We start from the raw sequence: 24918 nt of genomic DNA on the forward strand, positions 1-24918 counted from the left end.
AGTAATGATAATTTATTTAAAAAATAACTCATGAGCTTGTGGCTTAAGTATTGATTGATTTTAATTTGAAAATTAAAATATATATAGTTTCACTTATGTTTTTTCTTGTTGTTTTTTTTTCTTCTTTTTTTACATTAAAATTGAAATTAATATATTTTTTTAAAAAAATTGTTTTAAACCTGAACATCAGGAATAAATATTTTTATGTGTGATTTTTACAATAATTTTTTTTTTATATTAATGCAGCCAGAATTATCTCATTTGCGTCTATAAAAAATGAAAATGATAACTGTTTAAATGCATTAAATGGCTGTTTTTATCATTTATCAAAGGATTATTACAAGAATGTGGAGCAATAAAGTATTTTTACTGAGTTCTTTCATCTTTCTTTTCACTTTTAATTAAATTAAACAAGAAAAATGAGGAATAAAAAAAAGTAACTTTCACACACGAGCACACACTGTAGTTAAATCTTGCAATAAGGAAGCTTTTTTTTATCTAAAAGCTCACGCTATTAAACGCTGCCTTCATTACTGAATTAATTTCGCATTCATGTTGACTTCATAGTTTTTTTTTTGTGTTTTTTTGTTATCATGCCTATAATCACTAGCTTTATTACAATTAAATTAAAAAATATATTGTTTACGTGTATCTTGATCATCATATTGATTTTTTTTCATGCATTTTTTTACGTGTTTAACTATGGACAGAGCCGGTTGAGTTATTTTCTAGTACAAAATATTGGACATTCGTCATGTTAATGCATGAGAGATGTCACAAAGAAAATTATAATTTATGTACATTTAAAAGCTTTTAACAAGGTCTTTTAGGTCATAAATAACAGAAAGATTAAAATCATATGACAAAGGATAACTAGCCAAAAGACTTAATTCTATGAAAAATGTTTTAAAAAAATTGTAAACAAAGAATTTTCAAATTTTAAAGCTTTCACAAAAGCTCTCGTATCACTCGAAAGCTCTGTCCATATTTAAATTTTTTTACATTCATCATCTTTTTTAGTAAATTTTTTCATATTTTTTTTTTTGTTAATTAAAATTTGACGATTTATCTAATTTGTTGTTGTTTGTTTATTTAAAATCAAAAAGAAAAAGAAGCAGAAGGAGGAAAACTGAATAAATGTAATATTATTATAATTATTTTTAAATAATTGTTTTTTTTTTATGTTTTCATATTATGTCGTTCATCAATAATTTATATTGGAAGTGTAGGTGTGTTGGTTGGTGTTGATGTTAAAACAGATGCCGATGGATATCGAATTGTATGCTGTGATGCTTGAATAAAATCCTGACTAGGATTGAGGCATGACTGACGCGAATTTGAGTGCGATGCTGCTTTTAATAATGTCACAGCTTGATCGCGATCGGGACTCTTTTGCTCTAGTCACTTTGTTCTTGGTGACTTCTTCTTCTTCCGTTTAAAGAAACAGCAACATCTACAATTGGATTGAATTCATAATACATTAGTCAGTTCTAAAAATAAACTTTCTTTTATATTTTCAACTTACTTTGTGTCGTCGACCATTTCAACTTCTTGTTGCTGTGTTATTGGTGTATTTGAATGACCAGCTGTTGGATCATCAGCATTCAATTCTCCATTTGTTGAGCTTACCACCTGTGAATTATTTCGTACATAAAGAATTATTTAATAATGCCATACAAAATTTTCATTTCTTTCATTATCAAGTTTGGTGAATTAGGTTTATTAATCTAAAAAAAGACGGTAGACGGTTCTAACACTTAAAATGTTGAAAAACGAAAATAAATATATTAAAGGATGTAGGTTTATATTCATCGTTGTATTGTTTATTTTATTTTTTGCTTAAGCTTATATTTATATTATTTAAAATGTGTATTTTCATGATTAAGTATGAAGCCTTTTATTCCTTTACACCACATTTAATTATTGCGCTGCGGATGTTGAAATTGCTTTAATTCTTTAATGAGAATGAATTTTTGGTCTGCACACCTTTCCTGAGCATAGTTAGGCGTGTTTTTAATTCATTTGAAATTTCAACTAAAACCTTATAAATGCCAACAATTTTAAAACATTTGTATGGATTTAAAGCATTTTTAAAGGGATTATAATGAGAGATTAGCTTGTAATCTTTGAATTTACGAGCTTTATTTCAATTCACAGAAAATCTTAAGACCGTAAGCCACATCAATACTAAAAAATTATTAACAAAATACATGAAAATGCTCAGATTTAACAGAAAATTTACATTAAACAGAATTTCATATTATTTAATCCTCAATTTTCTTCATTCCACAGCATATCACATAGAGGCAAAAATTCCGATATTTAGTCACATAAAACAGATAATTTATCTCGTAAAGTTTAATTTTTTTCGGAATTTATCCATGCAAGAATGCAGAATTTAAAGAAAAAATCAATTTCAACATCCGCAAACAACAGATTTTCTTTCACTTTTTTTCAAAAGAAGAACTTAATGGAATCAACATATAAAATAAAATAACATAAATCCTTGAACCAAAAAAATTAATTTTTAGTAGTCATAATCTGTGTTTGTGTGTCAGATATCAATTCCGTGTGACAAATAAATTTTCGTCGTCTAATTAACAAACAAAATCATAGGATAACTTAATATTGATGATGAGAAAAAAGAATAATAAAAAAAAGTTTTTTTAATAATTAATGAGGAAAATATTTTTTCCTTTTCAATGCTTTTCACCATGATTCGATTATTCTTCTTTTTTCTAATGAATGAATTTTATAATCGTGTTAAAAAACATTTCATTAACTTAGCAATAAAAGCAATATTGAGAGAAAATAAATAAATAAACATGTTAAAAAGGAAGGAAAAAAGAGTTTAAAGCGTCTAAAAAGGAGTGAAAATAAAAAATGAATTTCATGCCCTATATGCGTTATTATTATTTTGTAAGAAGCAGTCTATAAACTATGCTAGCCTTCATTCGGGTACTTTCTATGTATATTATTTCATACTTCTGATTCATGCTTAGTTTATTTTACAATTCTTCTATGATTTCATTTTCAATTTTGTAATATATGTACAGCAAGGCAGCTAGGCAAATATTGAGAGTTACTAGTAAGCCAGAGAAAAAAATATAAATTCACATTCCATTGTTCTATTTGATAAATATTCTAATTGAAAATATTTTCTATGTAAAAAAGTACAAAATAACATAAAAAAGTCTATCCTAATATGTAGCATTGCTATTTATTCTAACTCTAAAAAATCATTTTGCTTTATTTTTTGCTGTTTAAAAATACAAAATTTTTTAATTCTAAATAAAATATGCTCCTCGCTAAGGAGCATTGACTATTAGTTTACCCAAAAAAGAACACACAAAGTACCTTGAAATTAATATGTAGAACATATCAAGGCAAAATAGTAGAACATAACAGACCAAAAATAATATAGTCAGCTGCACTCATTGTCAATGATAGATAGTAGTAGTAGGAATATTGTTTGTCAAGAGAAAGGGTTAGCATACAATTTAAAGGGTAAAGTACATAATAATGAATGACAATTGTAAGTAATAAAGTTTCCTTTATGTCAAGTGTCTGTTTTTCAATGTAAGTAACATAACAACAAAAATAATATATTATGGATGTATGTAAATTTGTTTTTGATGGGGCTTCCAGGATTTGAAAGAACTCGAAATAAATTTCAAATCTTTCATCGGAAGTCGACAAAGCTCCTTTCATAAAACCGTTAAATTTTGAATGATTTACTGGAATTTTCCAGTATTCCACGATTTTTCAAATATTTGAAAGCCGTTAATATTTAAATTTCTGAAAACCGTTAAAAATTCCAAATTTATTGTTATGTTATAAAGAGACACTTTACAGACTGCTTCCTTTAAAATTAATTCAAGCAACCACAAATATTGAAAGCCCCAACAATGTTATGTATAAATGTATATGAGTTTGCTGTTTTTTGTTCCTTCACATGTATCATAAGGAAATAAAATAACAACAATATGTATGGATGAGTCACTTTCTAATAAACCAAAGTGAAATGTAAGCCCGAACAACATAAAGCTACTTTGAGTGCCACTTGACATCCTTTCCTCACCCAGACAACACAAAGAGTCACGAGAATGTAATTTTCAGTGTCATTAGGGCACCTTAGCTTCATGTCGTTCAAGTAATGGGTATCATGAAAATGATGTTAAGAACGTAACAAAATCAGATGTTTGTGCGGAAAAAAAGAAGGTAAAGTAAGAGAAGAATTTTAAGAAGGAAAATTATAAAAACTTTGTAGAAACTCCAACAACAAAAAAAAGTAATCAAATTAATTCCTTTCAGGTGGTGATTCAATTAGACTTAAAAAAAGGTGTTGTGGATAAATGTTTATTCTCACACACGTGAAACAGAACAGAACAGAACAAAATACAATAAAAAATAGGAATGTAATGTAGTTTTGAAAAATTAATGAAAGAACACAAGAAACAGTAAGGTAGACGGTAGGTAGAAAGTATGTTGTATATAAAAAACATAAAAAATAATACAGAAGAGAAATTAGACAGGAGTAGATATAAAAAAAAGTGAGTTGTGAGGACATTTATGAACGTACCTGCACACTTCCGCCTAACCGCTCAGCAGGCGTCAGATTACCCAAGGTTCCTTTATTCGCCGGCACATCGGGCCATGCAACACCTCCCTTATTTGTCTATTTTTTTTTTATTTTATTTTCATATTCATCATCATCATCATGATCAGCAATTTATTTACGATTAGAGAGTGATTTTTTTGTATGTTTGGGTTTTAAGTGACACATTGCGCGGCATATTAATAGTACATATGAGAAGTAATCATGATATCACAATGGTTTATATATTTTTCATTTAATATTATTAATATCGTACGTATCATAGAAGATGATGAGTGTCCATATGCGTTATATAATTATATGGTATAAAGTTTCATTTGAAAATAATTTTTGGTCATAAATGTATTCGCACAATGCAAAAATATAAGGGATATATGTTTTCATAACAATCAAATCGTAAAGTGAGATTTTTTATTTTGCGCAAAAGAAGAAGAAGAGAAATAAAAGAAGAAGAGTGTATAAATATATTTTCAAGTCATATGTATTATATTATTAATTTGTACTAAACTAATTACTAATTATAATGAACAAATTCTATACATAAATAACATAATATTATAATTAATGTCTTCGTTTCTGTCTCTAAGCTTTTTTATATACTTTAAGTGAACTACAAAATTACTCTGATGATGAGATCTACGATAAAGTCTAAGAATATGAAATTAATCGTGCTGGAAAAAAGGCTATTTTTAATAGCTGCTAACTGTAATTTCATATTGACTGTGCCTTGACAACCGATTTTTGGATCCAAATGCCTTTTTTCTAAATGATCGTTCAGGCACTGTCAATATAAAACCTTTTCAAGCTCTTAGCCTTAATATCCTTTTTTCAGCAGAATTTCAGATTTTTGTATCATTTTCCCGATTCTCGTGCGAAAACTGTACGACCTTTAAGTCAATTTCTGAGAATCTGCTTTTCATTCTGCAAAAAATTATCTAACTCAATTGTCCCAAAAATTGAGTCATGCTTGTTGCCACTAATTTTATTAGAAAATCACAATGTCATGAGCAGTAGCAACATTGTCATTTAGAGCATTCTTATTGTACAAGCTTGTTACATTCGTCTAAAACACGCGACTCGTGAGCCACATTGGAAAAAAAGCTCGAGTCAAAAAGAAAATCGCTACAGTCTCGACGAGCATCACGAAAATAGCTTTTGGAATACTCTAGCTAACTATTCATCCATTATAGAATTTTATTAAAATGAATTATTCATAAGGAAGTAGACTCTTTTGTGTCGCTAGTAAGCGTGATGTATTCCTTTACTCTTTTTTTTTTGCTTTTCACTTCTAAGAAAGGTGTTATTGAATAATTTGCACAATGAAATAAAAGAAAACAAAAATATTTTTGATGGGCAGAAACAAAAAAAAAAATTAAATTTTTTTGTAGCGATACATAAAAATAACGTAAGGATATTTTACGCCTGTAGTTCCAAATGAACAAGAATTTAGCCGAATATTTGACTTTAATAGCTCGGGGTTTGTTCAAACCTTAAGAATGTAAACTGTATCTTCCATTTCGTATACGTCATCATCATTATAATCGAAAAATTCACCGTCCTATATGTTCAATATTGATTTCAATAAATGAATATAAAAATTAATTTCTTCGAATTATGTAGCTGTTTTTTTTTTCATTATTAAGTGGATTCGATAATGAAGCGATAAACATTTAATTATGTTAACGTTTCAAGACACACAGGATCATAACAATCTGTCTGTATGGCTTGCTTGCTTTTATTTTATTCTCATTCACAGCAAATAAATAAAAAAGGAAATAAATCTCAAGATCGAGAGAAAGGGGATTGTCATACAAAAAGTGTGTAGTGATTGAGGTCATTCGAAAGCTATTAAACTTGAGAATGGTATATGAAAACTGTTGTAGGGTTTTCATTTTAACGGAAATTTAGATTTCGAATTTTGCATTTGAATTTCTAGCGACCGTTATTGGAAACATAAAATTTGAAAATTAAAAATCCGTTGAGCTTTAAAAATCTGAATTTTCACTCTAGCACAATTGAAAGATTTTCTTTACAAAAATCAGGCAATTAAAAGTCAGAAAATTCCCACAGAATGGAAAATAAAAGAGAAAAAGTACTAATTTGCAGTTTTGCGGTTAATCACTTTCAACTAACTTCAATCACTGTAGAAATGTATCGCATGTTCTATAAGCATTAGAATACTCAAATATTTTGTATATTGTATGTAACAACAAACGCAAAAAACAAATGGTATAGAAGAAAGAGGAGAAAAAAATTCGTTAGTATAGTCGAAAAAAAAACATGCTTTAATTAAATTAATAGCAGTTTGGACTAACATAAAAGAAATTGAATTATGCAAATCAATAAAAAAAAGGAAAAACAATACAGAAACAGTAATATGCTTTGTAAATTAATGATTAAAATTAAAATAATAAGAAAAATTCTAAACATTTGCAATGAAATGATTATTTCTTAAGATTTATCCGTTGTTGTCTTATCAGTTCTTTTAATAATATTGCTTTTAATTATGATTATTATTATTATTTGTTGAAAACAAAAATAATTAAAGTTTATTTATTTATGTATTTCAGGATTATATTTCGACGGTATATAATAACTTTATATTTCATCAATCAATCAAAAAAAAATTCTACTTAATTTCTAAATGAACATGTAAAAATTCTAGCTAAGAATGATGTTTTTACCTTATTTGCGGGTGTATGTTTATCACGATTCGGTGATACAACGACCTCATGTCCCGTTTGTAGTGAACCAACTGGCGTTGACTGCGTGTATTATGTGTGGGTGTCGTTATGGATGCAAAAGGATACACAATATTGTTTATGTAATACATAGAAGAAAAAATAGAACCACAATGATTAGTGACAAGAAAATTTTTTTTTTACAAAGTGTTAAGGTAATTTATTAAGTATAACTTTGGCAATAAATATATAATAAAGTTCACAAACAATAGGAGGCGAATTCAAAGGCTCTAACCACAAATACAAGGGAAATTCATTGTATATTGTATTTTTAGAATGAAACACAAGCCTACGATTAATCGATACAAAAATATATACTATTTTGTGGCTTTTTTTTTCACCTTTTGAGATTTCGTTTTTAAAATGTTACTCGGTGGCGCGTTTCGTAAAATTTTCAATGCTTCAAAGTTCTTTGGCTTTTAAATTTTTTAATTCCGTTTATAATTTTTGTGTTGATTTGTGTTGGTTGATGTGAGAAGAAGGAGAAAAATTTTTTGAGATTAATATTTCTTCAAATATTTTACGAATAAATTCCTCCAAATTAATTAACAGAATTTTCTTGTAAATATTAAAATAAAATCTTGATAAGATCTTGAATAATCATGTCGACATTTGCAAAATTTTCTTTTCAATTACCTAATTTTTAAATTGAGTTATGATGTTTTAAAAATAATTAAAAAGCTATTTAGTAGCTAAACTTTAATGTAACTCACCATCGTCTTGCCCGTCCAGTCAAATTCTCCATCGTCGACATAGCCTTTTCTTTCGAAGAGATCTTGGAAAAGCTTTCTCAAATAATCATAATCTGGAGTTTCAAAAAAGTCCAATCTTCTAACATATCTTAAATATGTCGCAAATTCTTCTGGATGGTTTTCACATAATACCTTTAATGACGAAATAAAAAGTGCGAAATAATTAAATTAATACGGCTTCAATGACGACATTTTTGTGTGTTAAAAACTTCAAGTGAATGTCAATAAACTCGGTAGATTAGCACAATAACATAATAATCCAATTTTATATAAAATTCACAAAAGGTTAAGGGTAAATCTCCGTAAGAATTTTTTATCAAAAAACTATGTTTTTTGTAAAATTCTCAAAAACTGGTTAATTTTTCTAGCTTTTTATACTCTTATATGGTAGAAAAAGTTAATTAAGATAGTTTTTCGAATAATCCAGCTTTGTAAATGCTTTAATTAATGATTTATTTCGATTTGAAGAGCGTCTGATTGTCAACTTTACCAAAAGTAGATATTTTTATTTTCGATTTTTTTCTTCAAATATGAATTTTAAAGATTAAAAAAGATACACAAAAGGTTTTCGCTCCTCTAAGCTTTTGTTATGTGCTCTTATTTAGTAAAAAAGATGTTTAATTAAGGAGATATTTACAAAAATCGTGTCAGAATGTCAACTTTTCGACACATTATTGCAAAACAAAATGTGGTTTAAAACATAAATTTCAGTTAAAATTTGTCTACAAACAAAATAAATTTAATTAAATAGTACTTTTAAAGATCAAATTTTAATCCTAGATCTATGACAAACAATTCTTAGTCGATTTAGAAAATTTTTAGTCAATTTTTGCAGTTCCCTTTTTACGGAGATTTACCCTTAAGTATTTCAGAGGCTTTAAGCTGTCAAAAAGCTTATTTTTGACCTTTAGCAATAAGCCTCAGATTATATTTGATCCTTAAAATCAGAATTCTTACTTCAATTGGAGTTGCTCGCTTGGTTTCACCAATTTTCTGATATCGTTCTTTTAATGTATCGGCTTTTAAACCTTGCCATGGTAGTGAACCGCGTAGAAAGTACATAAACATATGTCCCAGTGCTTCTAAATCATCACGTCTTGACTGCTCTTTACCCATGTGAGTGTTGATTGACATATATCGAGCTGTTCCCGTTAATGATTTATGTTCCCGATATGGAATATGTTTATTTGTGTCTAAGTCAATGTATTCTTTGGCAAGTCCAAAATCTTATATCCATCATGTGCAGTAGTTCCAAAACATCATCAGATGATAGATAAATATGGAAAAAATGGAATCAGATTAAAACAGAGAATAAAATAGCTAATTATGAATATTACCTATTATATGTATTATTTTATCACGTTTATTTGAACTTCTACCGATTAGAAAATTTTCTGGCTTAACATCTCTATAAATTAAATGTCGACTATGCACATACTCGATCCTATGAAGCTGCAATATGGTAAAAAAGATATAAATGAGAATTAGTTGTGTTAATATGAAATGCCAATTTTATTAGATAATGTTTGAATTGTATGAAAAAAGATGAAGTCAAGGCTAAGATACTCTCATATTGACATTCCAGCAATTGTTAATGAAATTTTAATGTGAAAATTCTTTGGAATCAATTGCAATTTAAGTTCCGATAAGAAATGTCTTCAGGGAGTATCTTAGCCCAGATAAAGGGTAAAATAATAATAAAAATCATTCACAGACTAAAGCAACATCAAAAATCTAATCTAAAAAATCCATCGCAAAAACTAGTATCTAGTTAATCATAATTTTTAAAAAAAACTGGAAATAAGGACATATCTACAATTATAATCTAAGTTTGATGATGTGCGTGCAATCACTAGATTATTATCAGATATGCGTCAAACAGGGTGGTATAATGAATGACATAAATATAGGAGAGAGATAAGATGATTAAGGGAGGTAGATAATAAAGAGGATGTTAAATAGCTGTTTTACCTACAGTACCACAAGATTAATGAGTTTTTTGTTAAGTTTAAAATATAAATATGTTACTATTGTTTTTGTGATGTTTCTTTGTTGTTTAATTTTAAGTGAGTTATAAAGTGTATATTTTGAGTATTATGAGAAACATAAGTTTATAAGCCATATCTTTAATTGTTTTAATTAAGTCTTTTTTGTTATAATGACATATTATAGTGCAATTATAGAGTAAAAATTATTGGAACATGAATTAAAAACAAATCATATATTTTTATATAGCATAATATTAAGTAATTAGAAGGAATATAAAATAATTTTGAGATAGTTTTAAAAGGAAGTAAATCATATCTATTACGATGAATGAAAATATTATTACTTAATTAACTTAGTATTTTTTTTTTGGTGTTGTGTAATATAAGCATTAATTTGCCGAAAAATTGGCGAATTTTACTTACTAATTGTATTGCTATCATGATAACAGTTTTCAACCCAAATCTTCTTCCACACATGTCAAATAAATCTTCAAGCGATGGACCGAGTAATTCCATTACGAGTGCATTGTATTTACCACATGGACCAAAATAGTAAATATCTGGAATTCCCTCTGTTTACACACATTTTTATCGATATGTAGCGTAAAATATATCGTGTGAAGGATATATCCAATCAAAAAAAAAACATGTATAAAAACGAAATAAAATAATCAAAAATAAAAGATAAGAAAAAAAATTGTAATAAGATAAAAAGAAATCATCTACAGGAAAAGAAAAAAAAAAGTATTCAGCAATCATTTCATTCATTATAAAAAAAATTCTCAATTTACTCGTCGTGTATAATCTCTCTCATTACAGAATTTTTTTTTTGGTCCTCTTGAAGATTTTTGTCATGGTTACTAAACAACTGTTTAGAGATGTAGCTTTAAAACGTGTCTTTTTGTGTTATTTTAATATATATTTTTGGTTGACATTTCGAATGGTTGAACAAAAGCGAATTAAAAAAATTAGTTGTAATTACTAGCTTATCGACGATGCCTACGCTACGGGTCGGTCGGCTACGAATAATATGGGCTAAGTATAATATATATAATAGTATGCATGTTGAATTTTTAATACTGTATATTTCTTTCAAAAGAAATGTTTCAATTAATTTTTTATAAATTTTTTTGTGGACTGTAGGTAGTAAAAAAATCGATTTGCACTCTCAATTTTAATTTTTCCAACTTTTTTTTAATCAATTCTTTTTGAGTATATATCATTTTTTTGTTTGTTTTTGGCATAAAAGGATAAAACTTTTTTTTTGTTTGGTTTGTTACAGTAAAACGAACTAAAGAGAAGTAAAAAAATTAAACAACAAATTAAACGACCATTGACAATCCATGCAAATTACTGTTATTATAATACATACTCATATATACTGTTAAGAGTTATTTTTTATATATTGATATTAAAAGCTTTGATTTTGTACAGTTATAAAAAGTATAATAATCAAATATGAGCAAATCTAGTTTGGCGAAATGTCATGAAATTTTGAGTAATTTAAGGTAAATAACCAGCAATACATTGACGATATCACACCCAATATTTGATATTTTTTTCTATAAACGTCCCTTTAATTACACCTTAATTTAGACAAATATACTGATAAGATTGTGTAATCTAATGGTTGTGGATATTTCTTGCAAATTAATGATAAACTACGCATGAAAGCAAACAAATGGAAAGATTTTAGACTGGAATATTCCAATAATTCTAGTTAAAAAATTTGAATTTTAAAAAACCGTTAATTTTCTAATTTAAAATATATCAAGTTTCTGATTAAAATTCTATTTCTATAGATTTATAATATTGTCTAAAATGTTAAGAAATTCTCCAATTTTTTCAAAATTCAATTCAAAACTATAATTGAAAAACGTTGTAGGTTGTCATCAAAATTTCATAAATTCCTGACACTGATTTGCCCATAGAGTATTTTCTGTCCAATAATAACAAGAGTTATGTTAACAATACTTTGGGGGTACAAAACAAAATCGACAGCAAAGAAAGAAAATAAAAACTATAAAAAATAAATAAGAACACTCGTTATTTCTCTCTCTCAAATTAACAAACTTATTTATAGAGCGAAACACAAAATTCAATCAAATAAAATCTACTAGTTGTTGTAAATGTAGACATTTTTTACAGAAAAAAATGCCGACCCGAATTTTCATTCAAACCAACTTCATATCATATCAATGTTTTTTTTTTATCATATGTACTGTCAATCGAAGAATAATAATCAAAAAACGCACAATTCAACTATTTATAACAAAACTTTTATACTAAAAAAAAAATGCACAGCTCCTTAATTAATTTTGTATTTTTTGGTCTTAAGATTAAAAAAAAAATGTTTTTGGTTATGAGTTTGTTTTTGGCACTTACGAGTTGTTTAGCAATCATGATAACAGTCTTCAATGAGAATTTTCGTCCACAACTTGTAAATAAATCTTCAAGCGATGGTCCCAATAATTCTAAAACCATAGCATTGTAACGTCCACCGCAAGTACCTAAATGATACACTCGCGGAATTCCCTCTGATGGAACGGAAATGTGGAAAAGGTTTATTAAAATTCTACTTCTTTTAAATTAATCTCCTCAAACTTAATTTTTTTTTATAATAATAAAAATGAAATGCTTAAAAATTTTTTTTTTGTTTTCTTTTTCTCAAAACTTTTCATTTTGGGCTTTTGAGAAGTCATATCCTGTAAAATAAAAGTTTTCTTTTATGGGAAATAATTATGACTAGAACATACCATGTGATCCTAAAAGTTTGTAAAATCTATACTCTAAATGTAATTGCGGTGCTTTTGATTTCATTGGTTCCATTTTTATTGCTACGTGTTCATTGTTGTATAGATTCTTTCCTATTGATGAGAAATAGAACAAAAGAAAAGAATTATTTTTAGCTTAAATTATTCGGCATACATAAATGATTATTATTGTTTTAATTTTCGGAGGAAGCATAAATTAGCTGAAAATAAAAATTAATTTATCACAAGACGAGAAAATGAAGAAAAAGTAAAAAGAGTCAAATGGGGTCAAACTCAAAGTAATAAGAATCTTTATTAGAAGTGAGGAGAATAAATCGGGCGTTCATTATGGATTGACCTCATTTTATTTCGTTTACTATTCTCTTTTAGTTCCGCAATCCATAATGATGAATATATAAAAAGTGTTTTTATTTTAACTAGTTCTCTTTTTTTTTGATCAATACACTTGTTACCATAGATAAACATAAGGAGAAAACAGTTCAGGCGTGGTCACCTGTTATCAACGATAGCGCATCTACCCCAAATAGAATGAAAAATCTTAAAATAATTGAAATATTAAATTAACGACTGAAAATAATTCAAAATTACAAAAATAACGGTCAAAATTTCTTGAAATTAGTCAGACAGACAGACATTAAGTTTCCATAAATGGAAAATGCGCTAAAAAGGAAGGAGAATTTGCATATCCGTGTCGACAGCAAATTTTCATATAATACAGCACTCTCTGCTTTATGTTATACATGAAACTCTATATTCTTGCATTGCATACATTATCATAATAGCTATTAACATGAACAACATAATAACAACAATATTTTTCTTTTTTAAACATATTCAAAACTCATGTCAGTTCCATCAAAATTATCTGCAATCCACTTATCAAATTTTGCATTCATTTCGGGTGTTAAAAAGTTTCGCCAATCTCCAATTTGACCTTTTCTGATGAACTTAACTTTATTGTATACATTCATGTCAACATTCTCGCGCATCATTGGATCTTTAAATATTAATGATTCCAAATTTACGCTCGAATTCTTTTCCATCTTCTCAAATTTAACATACTCGCATATTTTATCAATGTCATCATCTGTTATTGTACGTCTAATATCCAAATGCTCAGCACATTTCCTTATGACGGATGGCAAATCTTTCTTCATGTCCTCATACTTTATGACTAACACATTTGGCTCATTTCGACGCTTATAAAACTCAATCATATGTTTACTGACGTTACCATAAGGCCAATTATTTTCCAAAAATACTTCCAAAAACTCCTCCAACGAGCAATTGACTCGATGTGCTAATACGCAATAGTGATAGAATGATATGGCCAGATCTTTTGGATTACGCATTGTATAAACAATCTTTGCATTTTTGTTTGATTTTAAAGCGTCTGGCAATAGATGCCATGGCATATGTGATTTTATAAATCGACGTCCTTCCATTTCATCAACATAATCGACAGAATTTCCATTCAAATATTGTCTGTAATGGGGTGTAATAATTTTTATATTGAACTACATGCTTCCATAATATAAATATTTTTAGGAGAGGATAAGAGAATATTTACTTTAGAAATTCAACATGATCCTTATTGTCCGAAAAAATTGCTGACAGTTCCATTAAAGGACTTCGTAACTAAACGGATAATATGATAAGGAAGTACATTATAGCATATACTTGACATTATTTCTAAATTATTATTAAGGACCTGCTGAAGAGTGCTTTGGGCTTTTTCAAAATCCAAATCATTTCCTAAAAGCCATAGAATCTCTTGCATCCATGTTGATCCAGTACGAGGAAATGAACATAAAAATACGTCATCATCACGAATTTTCAAATTTTTCACTTTCTCACTTATATCACGATATTTTTGGGGCAAAATACAGCCATTACCGGCATAAAAAAAATTATTTTTTACATGAAATGCTTTATCTAGGATGTCCGTTATACGATTTTGGGGTAAATCTTGAAAAACGACCATGATTTTTGCACTGTTTAATAGAAACTGTAAGCAAATGTCTCTTTCACATTGCATTTTATACAATTTTTTACATTTTATAGGTATTACAAAACAAGTTATCGTTAGTAAATGCAACATGAGACTGCACTTAAGAGAGAAAGTCTTCTTTGATATGAAAACTGTCTATTAAATAGTAAAAAAAATAGTAGCAATAATAATAATGATAATTGCATCGACGTAACATCAACAAATGACTCTTTCCTTACTTTTTCGTTCATGTTTCCTTAAACATAATACATCATAGATATTGATTTTTTTTTTTACATTCCAAAACAAGCTTCCTCCACGGACTAAATATTTTATGACAAAAAACCATCGATTTATATGATTAAAGGTTCACTCACCCAATCTTAATTCACCGAAATTACCGCAACCAATCTTTTTTCCTACACGAAAATTTGGCCCCACCATCAAGACGCCACTTGTCGAACTCACTGAGTGTCGAGCTGAATACATGTTTGATGATGATCCGCCGCGTTGTGCAGCTCCTGTTTGTGCTCCAGAGCCGCTTGCACCACTGAAACAGAGATAAGAAGATTATTGCATTTGTCAAAAATATTTAATGAGATTCTCAATTTTATATACAATTTATTTTGCAACAAAAATCAGTTTGAAAACAAAAGAAAAAGTTTGTGAGTGTATGCACAACAGATTTTTTGCCTTTGAATTTATATCAGAACATTAGCCTTGAGCATAAGCAATTGAAATATATATTTTATATATTTTTTTCACATCTCATCTCTCGCATATATATATGAGTATATAATATAGTTAACGAATGACTATAAAACGAGCATCTTTTCGCTTCATATTCATTGAACGCCTTTAGTTCACTTTAGCGATGATATGAAATGAGAAAAAAATTGGAAACTTCCTCAGGCCTGTAATAGATATAAATTCAGCGCGAATATTGTAATGAAGATGAAGGACAACATTGTGTACACTTTTTTTTACAGTTATCACACACTTCTGTGTCTACTTTTCATTTTCATTTTCATTTCTCATTACTGCTAATTTTTTTTATTTTTAATTATTTCACTTTTGTTGTTACACAAAACAAATACGGGTTAATTTAATTAATTGAATTATATATTATTGTTGTTGTTGTAGACCCACCATAGATTGAAACGCATTTAAAATTTAATTATCGATTTGTGGCTGTTAACAACAAAATTTTCACTTTCATTTCACAAGTCTTATTTTTTATGTTTGTTTTAAATGTAAAAAAAAGTCAATTTTTATACACGACTTTTATTTCTTTTGATTCTAGTCTTCAAAACTCAAATACAGGCACGCAGTCAAAAAATAACAAAAAACTTTTATGTTGTTCTTTTCCTCTCTTTTATTTAACTGTAGAACTGTTTCCTTGCAAGGAAATATATCAACTGAGAAAGTATTCGCTAGAAATGTTTTCACGAAACACAAACTTAATTGACTCGACGACTATTCGTACTTCATAAAATTTTACATTTATTTATTTATTTTTATGTATATAAATCACATGAATAATAAGCCAGCATCGAAGATATAAAAAAATATTCTCATACTTAAATTATTTTTATTGTGCTACATAATTTGATGTATGTTTTTTTTGGGGTAAAGTGATTCCTTCACCCCCTTATGCCTTAATTGAAGTATTTGATAACAAACAATTGACCTTGAACTTTCAATATTAATGCTCTCATGATGTGTTTATATTACGCACAAAGTCGCGACAAAACGTGATTTTATTTCTTACATATGTATGACTGTATGGTCAGTCAATAGAAAATAAATATATAAATATAAAAAAACTACACGTTAGTGTACATTGAGAAAATTAAATAAACAAATGAAGGAAAAACTTTGAGGCTTCCAATACAATATAATATTTTTTTTTTTTGACGTAAGCATGCATGCACGACAGACAGAGAAAAAAAAAATAATTAAGTAAATTCCATTTGCTTAAAAGCACGTGTGAGGACGATATCGAGTAGAATAGAAATAAAATCTATGTCTTATATTTAATAAGGTTTTTTTTAATCGCTTGTATTTGTATTCTCACAGTCACTAATGCTCTGTGCTGTGCTGTGCTGCTTTGATTAAATTTACATTCACTTAATTAAAGTAGTGGAAAATAATAACAGACAACAATATCGTCAATAGATAAAGGAAATTGCAAATATAATTTTTTTTATTTTTTATTTTCCCAACATCCTGATTCTATCATTTGCAAGCAAGTGCTGTGCTGTGCAGTGACGAATAGACATGAATTCATGGCTGATGATTCAAGCTAGTGCAATGAAATATGTAGAACATTATCTTGAGGTCAATAGTTTTAGCACATAAAGGAACTGACCACAAATTCAACATACGGAGGGGTTAAAAAAAGGTAAAAAGAAGCATAAAAAATTTATGCAATTTTTATTCAAGTCATGCAAAAATACACGTCTGTAAAGGCGTGGTAAAAAACATCAGGTTCTGAATGATTCTACTTGTAAATAAACAAAGTGTATATCCACACTACATAGACTTAGTTACTCAAAACAGTTGAGTAATCTATTCAAAAAGCCACTGACAGAGTCTCTTTCATAAAAATCATATTCTTTTTTTTTCGTAAACAACGATGATAAGGGATTTTTTTTTCATGAAATGATTGATATGCATTTATTATATGAGAGAGATGTGTTCTTCATGCTTTTTATATTTAAACTTCCAATTTTATGATTAATCAATATTTGTTCACTTTTTTTTCCATAGTTCAAAATAGTCTTGAGCTTCTATACTCACAAAATACATTACTAGGCGATTAAATGCACGTTATTATATCTCTTTTTTCACATTGAACTTTCCAATCAATTCCACTTACTATACCAGAATTGAAAGAAAAAAAAATGACGTCATTACGAACATGGTCAAGAGACGAAAAAATGAAAAGAAATGAGTATGTAAGTAATAAAGCGTGAAACGAAAAGAAAAGCAAAATAGATGAGAGGTTCACTGATGGTATATTAAAAATTGTGTAATTATCAATCCTATTTTTAAAACTGATTTGTATAGTTTAGTTTTAAAAATAAATATTTTTTTTTGTCCCAGTTTTAGGAGACATTTTTAGCATGTCTCATTCATCGTTTTGCCCCCTTTTCTTGCTCTTATTCTTACAACCCTAAGTCTTTATTTATTTTGAGTACATTTCGTGCGAAAACAGAAATGAATGAATGAAAATGCAAACAATCTAAGACGTTTCAAGAGATTCCTTCTTTTTGTTGTTGTTGCTGCTGGCACTCGAGAAGTTTTTGCAGCCATCTGACGAAATTTGATTGGATTGGCTATAACATTACACATAATAATAAATTATATACATAAGTACTTAAAGTGACGTAAATATAGCGATTAATTCATATGATTTCTCTCTTTATCGTTTGACAACGAAAATTATAGTATCGCGCATACACTCACAGTCATAAGTTAACGTCACAACAGTTCTTTTTTTTTCTCTGTCGTTTCTGCACTCTGCAGAGACAAATTGCAACAAAAAATATATATAAAAATGCACTTTTTTTTACCTTGCTGCTTGTTGTTGTCGAGACATGTCACGTTGATCTCTTCGTTGCATAGTATGATTCCAAATCCAGATGTAAAATTTTTCTCTCTTTTTCGCCTTGGTTCAAATTTACTGAACACTGAACTAGCGAAAAAAAGGTTCTCGTCAAAATAGGACCAATTTGTTATTTTTTTTTATATATTTCACGTTAAATCTATTGAAAAAAAAGATGAAATTGAGAATCGAAATTCCAGATTTTCTTCTTGTTTTTCCACTATTACTTTGCTGTTTCGTTTCTCAATTTTGATGAAGAATTTTTATGGTAGAAGCCAATAAGAGCCTCATGTTAGTTTTTTTTAGTGTTCATTCGTCATCATCACTCTTTTACTCTTGTATTATTATTATGTATGTATTATTCTCTTCTGTGTTCTCTTAAAAATTGTTTCTTTCTAGCTATAACTTCTTTTCGTTGCTTTACTTCTCGGTATTTGCAATTTCCTTTTTATTTTTCAACACACCACGATTGTTTCTTTTTCTTAAATCTTATACTTTTTTTCTGCCTGTCTTTTCTCTTTTTTTCATGAACTTTTTTTTAATTTTACAACACCAAAAAATGATTAACAATTAAGCAATGGAGTAGAAGTAATCTATATGTAGCTGTAATCAAAGAATATTGTATATTATATTTGTTATCACTTTTCGAGCAATTTTAAAAAATCGAGAGAAAAAATATTTGCTTTTAACACACAGTAAAAAATTTTTTTTTTTTTTTTCGAGGAGGATAAGGGAAAAAATCAAAGATTACTGAGTGTAATCAGCACAATTCAGATTATTATAATATAATTAATATTATTTTTTGAAGAAATGAATCTGTTATAAAAATTTCTTAGTCTGCTGAGTTATGGACAATATCTAATTAACGGTTTCATTATTGCCTGCACACTCATATTACTTATGTATTTTTTTTTCTACGTAAACTGTGGATTTCTGATGATGATTCATATAATTTTTTTTTCTTTCTGCAACAACTTCCCTAGCGCTTCTTAAAAACTACTTTTCGTGCATTTTTTTCTTTTGTTTGGACAACTAGGAAATTGTTTAACATTTAGAACGGTTTTTAAAGTTTTAACGACTTTTTAATTTTTGAAAATTATTATTGGAAGGATTCTAAATTTACTGGTAATTATTCCAGGATTACTGGAAATCCAGCATAATTTTAGAGTCGCTATCGGGATCAAATTTTCTATGTTGTAATGCGCAAATATTGTCATGATAAATAATAAAATATGGAAAGTCAAGGAAGTGTTTACTTTTTAAAATGACTACATGACTTCATCAGTTCCTCAAAAAACAAACATCCAACTTGGGTAGTTTTTAATTTTCAAGTTTCAAATACGCGACCATTTCCACTCTTTTTTTATCGACTATACGTACAATATTAATATACTTGAAAAATCATGCACCCCCGCCTTGTTGATTTTTTATTATATTACATCACTTTTCGACTCTCCCTGTCATCCATTTTTTGACAATTTTCATTCAGAAAGTCGTACATTAAGTCATGAAAAGTGTCTTATCCATCAAATTTCTTGAAAAATTTTCAAGGTGCTTCAAAATTATATTTTATGTGCAATTTTTCCTCTCTCATTTTTTAAGTAGCTCTTCTATAATATGGCATTCATGAACATTTTTTTTTTTCAATTTCAGTTTTTTTTTCATGTTCAGAAATTTTTTCAACACTCAATATTTTTTGATCTAAAACGCACCATTATCCAAATACTAACTAATTATGCTTATAAATAGTTAAAATGTGACGATGATATTTGAGAAATTCACGCACGGATCTTTTTTTATTGATTTTTTAACTTAATAAAAACCGGATAAAGTTTTCGAAGCAATGAAATTAACTTTTTTGTGTCGTCCATTAATTTTGTTATTTATGCACTATTTCCATCAACACCTCCAACACTAAATTATACTTTAAGGTGATTTAATTGCTTTTAAAACAAATAATTGATTATATTTAGCTTAAATACACTAGAATTTACAATTTTTTTAAGCCATCTTTATAATTCTCTAATTTTCACCGTTTTTAACGTTGTTAGTCCCCTACCTTACTGTACTCCTTTATCGTTGTTAGTCCCCTTCCTGTTTTTCAAAATTATTTCAACTGTTGATACTTATCCAATAAATGTGTCGCTTTTTACAGTTAATTCTGAAGGACTGATTAAAAATTATGCTTAATTAAGGTTTGTTGTCATTTTATTAAAGTATCTAAATGAAGTCTTATTAATTATGTAGCTTAATTACAGAAAAAGTCAATGAAATATAAAAATTCAAATAACGGATAAATAAATTTTTGAAATGATGATGAGGCATCGGACGATGGGGATCGTTAATAAATGACATCAATTTAAACTTGTAGTTTTGACCTTCCTACCCAGATGAGTCATGGAATAATCATAACATAAACATTCAGATGTTATTGAGCGTCAGATCCCCCTCCTCGCTGACAGTTGGACATTATTTATGAACGACCCTTCAGGGTGAAAACAATTCAAAATATTTGTGAAATAAGTCTTAATTTAATTAAATAAAGTTATGGATAATATTAAAGTATTGCATGCAAAAGTAAAGAAATGGGACGATAAAGAAGATCCATTGGCCAAGCTAGATGACTTCCAGTTGAGCATTATTAATCAAATTGAAGAAATAAATTCGAATTCATTAAAAATCAAGGTAAATAATTTTAATTTAAATTCTTTAATCATCCGGTCACTCATTAATTATTCATGTAGGCAGAAAATAATGTAATTGAAGACACTGATGACTCAAAGGAAATTCCTGTCATTGAATCAATACCGAAATTCCTAGTATGGTTCGATAAAACGGAAGAAATTTACGACGACAGAAATGATGATGTGTACCATAAGTACTATAGACATTTAGAAGATCAGACGAAGCAATGTGATGCATTATTAAATGAAGTGAATAATTAGTTTACTTTCTTATTATTCATTTAATTAAATCATAAATTTAATTAACAGATTGACACAAGCATAGCTGGACTAGACAAATTAATCACAGAATATAATTTTGTCAACACAAAAACGTCATCATTAAATGATGCAAGCGAAAATTTAATTAGAGAGCAACGACATCTAAGTCAAACTAGTGACGATATAAAGGCACGACTTAAGCATTTTACACAAGTCGAACATTTGATTCAGCGATTACAGAATCCTACATTCTCGCCGTCAAGTACGCAGTTTTTCGAGATAATTAGCAGTATTGACGATAGCATGGAATATTTAAATGAACATGTAAGATATCCTCATACTCATCAATCATTCTCCTATATAATTTAGTAAATTTTTATTTTTAGCCAACGTATAAAGAAAGTGCTACTTATTTAGTTAAATATAGACAATGTCTACTGAAAGCAATTCAAATGATAAAATCTTATGTCACGCACATTTTGCTGACAGCTACTGAACAGGTGCTAAATCCTAAAGCAGGTTCGTCCGTGAAGGAGCAACTGAAGATTACAGATAAGACATCTGAAGCAGTATTTGCTTTATACTATGGAAAGTTTCAAGCGTCATCATTAAAAGTTAAGAAAGTCATAAATCTTGTCGAGAAACGATTCGAAAGGAATGTCGAGTATGAGAATCTACTTAGTGAATTGCATCAGTTCTATTTGTCACAACGTGCAACAATAATGAGTTCAGGAGTTGACAGTGCAATCAAAGATTTATGTGCTAAGCATAAAGGCGATCACTGTGCTTTATTTCGTGCATCATGTACGTTCTTAGTTCACATCTGCCAAGATGAATACAGATTATTTTATCAGTTCTTTAGTGTACAGAGTGCACAACTGACTTCATATATGGAAGGACTGTGTACAATATTGTATGACTCAGTTCGACCATTCATCGTACATATTAATCATTTAGAAACACTAGCTGAAATTTGCAGTATTTTACGAGTTGAAATGCTTGATGAGCACGTAGCACATAACCCGGAAGCATTAGAAGCTTTTGGACAATTAATACAGCAAATGTTGGAAGATGTACAGGAACGATTAATTTTTAGAGCACATCTTTATCTTCAATCTGACATTTTACAATATAATCCATCAGCAGGTGATCTTGCATATCCTGAGAAACTTGAAATGATGGAAAGTATTGCATTATCATTACAAGAGAATCAACAGCCATTGAAAAGGGCAGATTCGAGAAGTTCAATGCTGTCAATTACATCAACCGAAGTTGAACAGCAATTTAAATCTCGTACAGGAAATTCACCCGCCGATTTACATGGAATGTGGTATCCAACAGTGAGAAGAACTTTAGTATGTCTATCACGTCTTTATCGTTGCGTTGATCGTCCAATTTTTCAAGGTTTAAGTCAGGAAGCGCTTTCATATTGCATACAAAGTCTTGCAACTGCTTCATTATCCATTACAACTAATAAATCAAGCATTGATGGTAAATTATTTGAAATTAAGCATTTGTTGATTCTTCGCGAGCAAATAGCACCATTTCGTGTCGATTTTACAATGAAGGAAACAAGCTTGGATTTTAGTAAAATGAAAACAGCAGCTTATGAACTTTTACAAAAAAGGAAGCAACTATTTGCACTCGGTACTAATAATGCCTTGTTAGAATTTCTACTTGAAGGCACGCCGCAAGTTAAAGGTAATAAAAACTTAATTAAGTTTATTCTGTCTATATGTGTGAAATATCAATAATAGCTGTGTAAATTAGCAGTTCCTGCAGTCATTTACCTCAAAATATTATCAATGATCTTTTAATTAACAAATTAGGAAATTAAAAATTTCCGTTACAAATTTAACTTGTCACGTGCTAAAAAAGCCATTTTAATTTATATTCCCATTTAGAGCACTTGCTGGACTCCCGCAAAGACGTTGATAGACAGTTGAAAATATCATGCGAGCAGTTTATAAAAGATGCAACGAAACAACTTGTTGGACCAATAATATTGTTTATAGAAAATGCACAGAATTTATTAAAACAAGCACCATCGCAACAGCCGGCATCAAATATGACATTGAGGCAGACGCCATGGGCATCACCCCAACAAATTAGTCCATTTATTCAAGAATCGATACGTAATATTAAAAGTAAACTTTCATTCATTCAACGTTCCATGCAATTATATTTGTCCAATAAAGACACAGAGTTTATTTTATTCCGACCGATAAGAGTAAGTAGTCATTAAAAGTTCCAAAATTGTATAATTATGTCATTTACTAATTTATTTATGTGTCTCAACAGAATAATATAATAGGCTCATTTATGCGATTAGAACAGCTTCTAGTAACAAATAGCTACAGTAAAGAGGACTTAATTATCGTTAGTCTACCAACTTCAGATCAGGTTTCAGTCATCATAAGCAATGCAAGTTTAGTTGCTGATTCAAATCAGGAAGTTGAGAGAAAGCCCAGTGAGGGACGTAAAATTTCAACATCAAGTATTGATAAGAAAGTCAGCTTTGATCGTGAAGTGTCGATTAAGGAGGAAGAGAGCAGCACCAATAGTAGGAATGAGAATGAGACACATTAATGTATCATAATCAAATAATTAATTAAAATTATCTCATAGTAATAATAAAAAATTACAAAAGTCCTCGTGTTATTGATCGAGGGACTTAAGCGCATTTTTGTCCCAGCGATCAGTAATTGATTAATAAGTCACTTCCAGACCTTAAAAACAAGATCCATATAAAACTTCCTCATATTTAAGGACTTCATCATTTAACGGATTTTCATTATTCAAACCTTATAACGGTCAAAAAAAAATTCAAACATTGTTCAGTAAACACTGTAAAAACATCGAGGAACATTGAAAAACACTGTAAAACAATGAAAAAACGTGTTGTTGATGTTTTTGTTGTTGTTGTTTATGAAAATGAAAATTTGTTAATTATAGCATTTATGCGTTGATTTGAAACTTTTAAATGCCCGATGCGCCAATAACTTTATGGAACTGATCTTTTAAAACCATTCCGAGCTCTCTACGATGTCTAGATTAAAAGTTTTTATCGGCAGCCGACCGAACAAAGTGTCTTATTAAGCTACCTTTTTGAAAAAAATTTCAAAAATGCGCTAAAAAATACAATATAATTTATATTCCATTCATAAATCACGTTGAAAATTGATGATTTACTCGATGTAGCATAAAAATATAATATTGTAGAGGTCAAGTATGAATTGAGAGTTTTTTTTTTAGTGAAAGTTATTTTTTGTTTCTTTCCTTTCGTTTGTATTTCTTTGTATTTTTTTATATTTTATTTTTGTGAGAAAATCATGAATCTGTCAGCCTATAGCTTTTGAACGTAAACTGAGAGAGATCCATAAATGTGAGTGGATGTTCACAAAGAAAAGAACGAGTATTGCAAGTTCTCCACTAGTTGATAATCACAAGTCGGGGTTTTTTGGATAGTGCAAAGTGCTAAAAATTAGTTTGACTATTAA

General features: G+C 28.6%; 3 protein-coding genes across 7 annotated transcripts; 1 reads left to right on the forward strand and 2 right to left on the reverse strand.

The window, feature by feature from the left end:
- Window positions 1–550: 550 nt before the first annotated feature.
- On the reverse strand, window positions 551–20533 carry gish (casein kinase I gish). 5 transcript variants are annotated; one of them, XM_070651619.1, is made up of 12 exons: window positions 20186–20533; window positions 18442–19076; window positions 15241–15413; window positions 12856–12966; window positions 10523–10671; window positions 9449–9563; window positions 9069–9337; window positions 8073–8243; window positions 7303–7383; window positions 4583–4678; window positions 1526–1632; window positions 551–1453 (listed from the first exon to the last, which is right to left on the reverse strand). In XM_070651619.1, the coding sequence occupies exons 2-12, from the start codon at window positions 18489–18491 to the stop codon at window positions 1402–1404; spliced, it is 1374 nt and encodes a 457-aa protein (XP_070507720.1). In that variant the 5' UTR covers window positions 18492–19076; window positions 20186–20533; the 3' UTR covers window positions 551–1401. The 5 variants fall into 5 exon arrangements, with proteins under 5 accessions (XP_070507720.1, XP_070507719.1, XP_070507722.1 ...); XM_070651618.1 differs by lacking the exon at window positions 10523–10671 and adding an exon at window positions 12485–12636; XM_070651621.1 differs by lacking the exons at window positions 4583–4678; window positions 10523–10671 and adding an exon at window positions 12485–12636.
- Window positions 13500–14911, reverse strand: LOC139099276 (luciferin sulfotransferase-like). The gene is made up of 3 exons (XM_070651698.1): window positions 14585–14911; window positions 14444–14511; window positions 13500–14358 (listed from the first exon to the last, which is right to left on the reverse strand). Exons 1-3 carry the CDS (start codon window positions 14909–14911, stop codon window positions 13698–13700), a joined length of 1056 nt encoding a protein of 351 aa, XP_070507799.1. The 3' UTR covers window positions 13500–13697.
- A 386-nt stretch (window positions 20534–20919) lies between the features above and the next one.
- Cog3 (conserved oligomeric Golgi complex subunit 3) lies at window positions 20920–24654 on the forward strand. The gene is made up of 6 exons (XM_070651617.1): window positions 20920–21158; window positions 21218–21406; window positions 21467–21742; window positions 21805–23119; window positions 23323–23648; window positions 23720–24654. Exons 1-6 carry the CDS (start codon window positions 21021–21023, stop codon window positions 24005–24007), a joined length of 2532 nt encoding a protein of 843 aa, XP_070507718.1. The 5' UTR covers window positions 20920–21020; the 3' UTR covers window positions 24008–24654.
- The last annotated feature ends 264 nt before the right edge of the window (window positions 24655–24918 follow it).

This window comes from Chironomus tepperi, unplaced genomic scaffold (assembly GCF_022539635.2).
Source record: "Chironomus tepperi strain 1889 unplaced genomic scaffold, CSIRO-AGI_Ctep_v1 contig_465, whole genome shotgun sequence".
Classification (NCBI taxonomy): Eukaryota; Metazoa; Arthropoda; class Insecta; order Diptera; family Chironomidae; genus Chironomus; species Chironomus tepperi.

What these genes read in the sequence shown, in the direction of transcription:
- LOC139099276 (XM_070651698.1), bottom strand. Translation starts at nt 14,911, where the DNA reads ATGCAATGTGAAAGAGACATTTGCTTACAGTTTCTATTAAACAGTGCA. An exon ending in CCCAAAGCACTCTTCAGCAG is followed by an intron (nt 14,512 to 14,584) that starts GTCCTTAATAAT and finishes TTATCCGTTTAG; the next exon opens with TTACGAAGTCCTTTAATGGA. An exon ending in GATCATGTTGAATTTCTAAA is followed by an intron (nt 14,359 to 14,443) that starts GTAAATATTCTC and finishes ACCCCATTACAG; the next exon opens with ACAATATTTGAATGGAAATT.
- gish (XM_070651618.1), bottom strand. Translation starts at nt 18,491, where the DNA reads ATGCAACGAAGAGATCAACGTGACATGTCTCGACAACAACAAGCAGCA. An exon ending in TTTCGGTGAATTAAGATTGG is followed by an intron (nt 12,967 to 15,240) that starts GTGAGTGAACCT and finishes TCTCATCAATAG; the next exon opens with GAAAGAATCTATACAACAAT. An exon ending in TAAAATAATACATATAATAG is followed by an intron (nt 9,338 to 9,448) that starts GTAATATTCATA and finishes GATGGATATAAG; the next exon opens with ATTTTGGACTTGCCAAAGAA.
- Cog3 (XM_070651617.1), top strand. Translation starts at nt 21,021, where the DNA reads ATGGATAATATTAAAGTATTGCATGCAAAAGTAAAGAAATGGGACGAT. An exon ending in CGAATTCATTAAAAATCAAG is followed by an intron (nt 21,159 to 21,217) that starts GTAAATAATTTT and finishes TTATTCATGTAG; the next exon opens with GCAGAAAATAATGTAATTGA. An exon ending in TTTTATTCCGACCGATAAGA is followed by an intron (nt 23,649 to 23,719) that starts GTAAGTAGTCAT and finishes GTGTCTCAACAG; the next exon opens with AATAATATAATAGGCTCATT.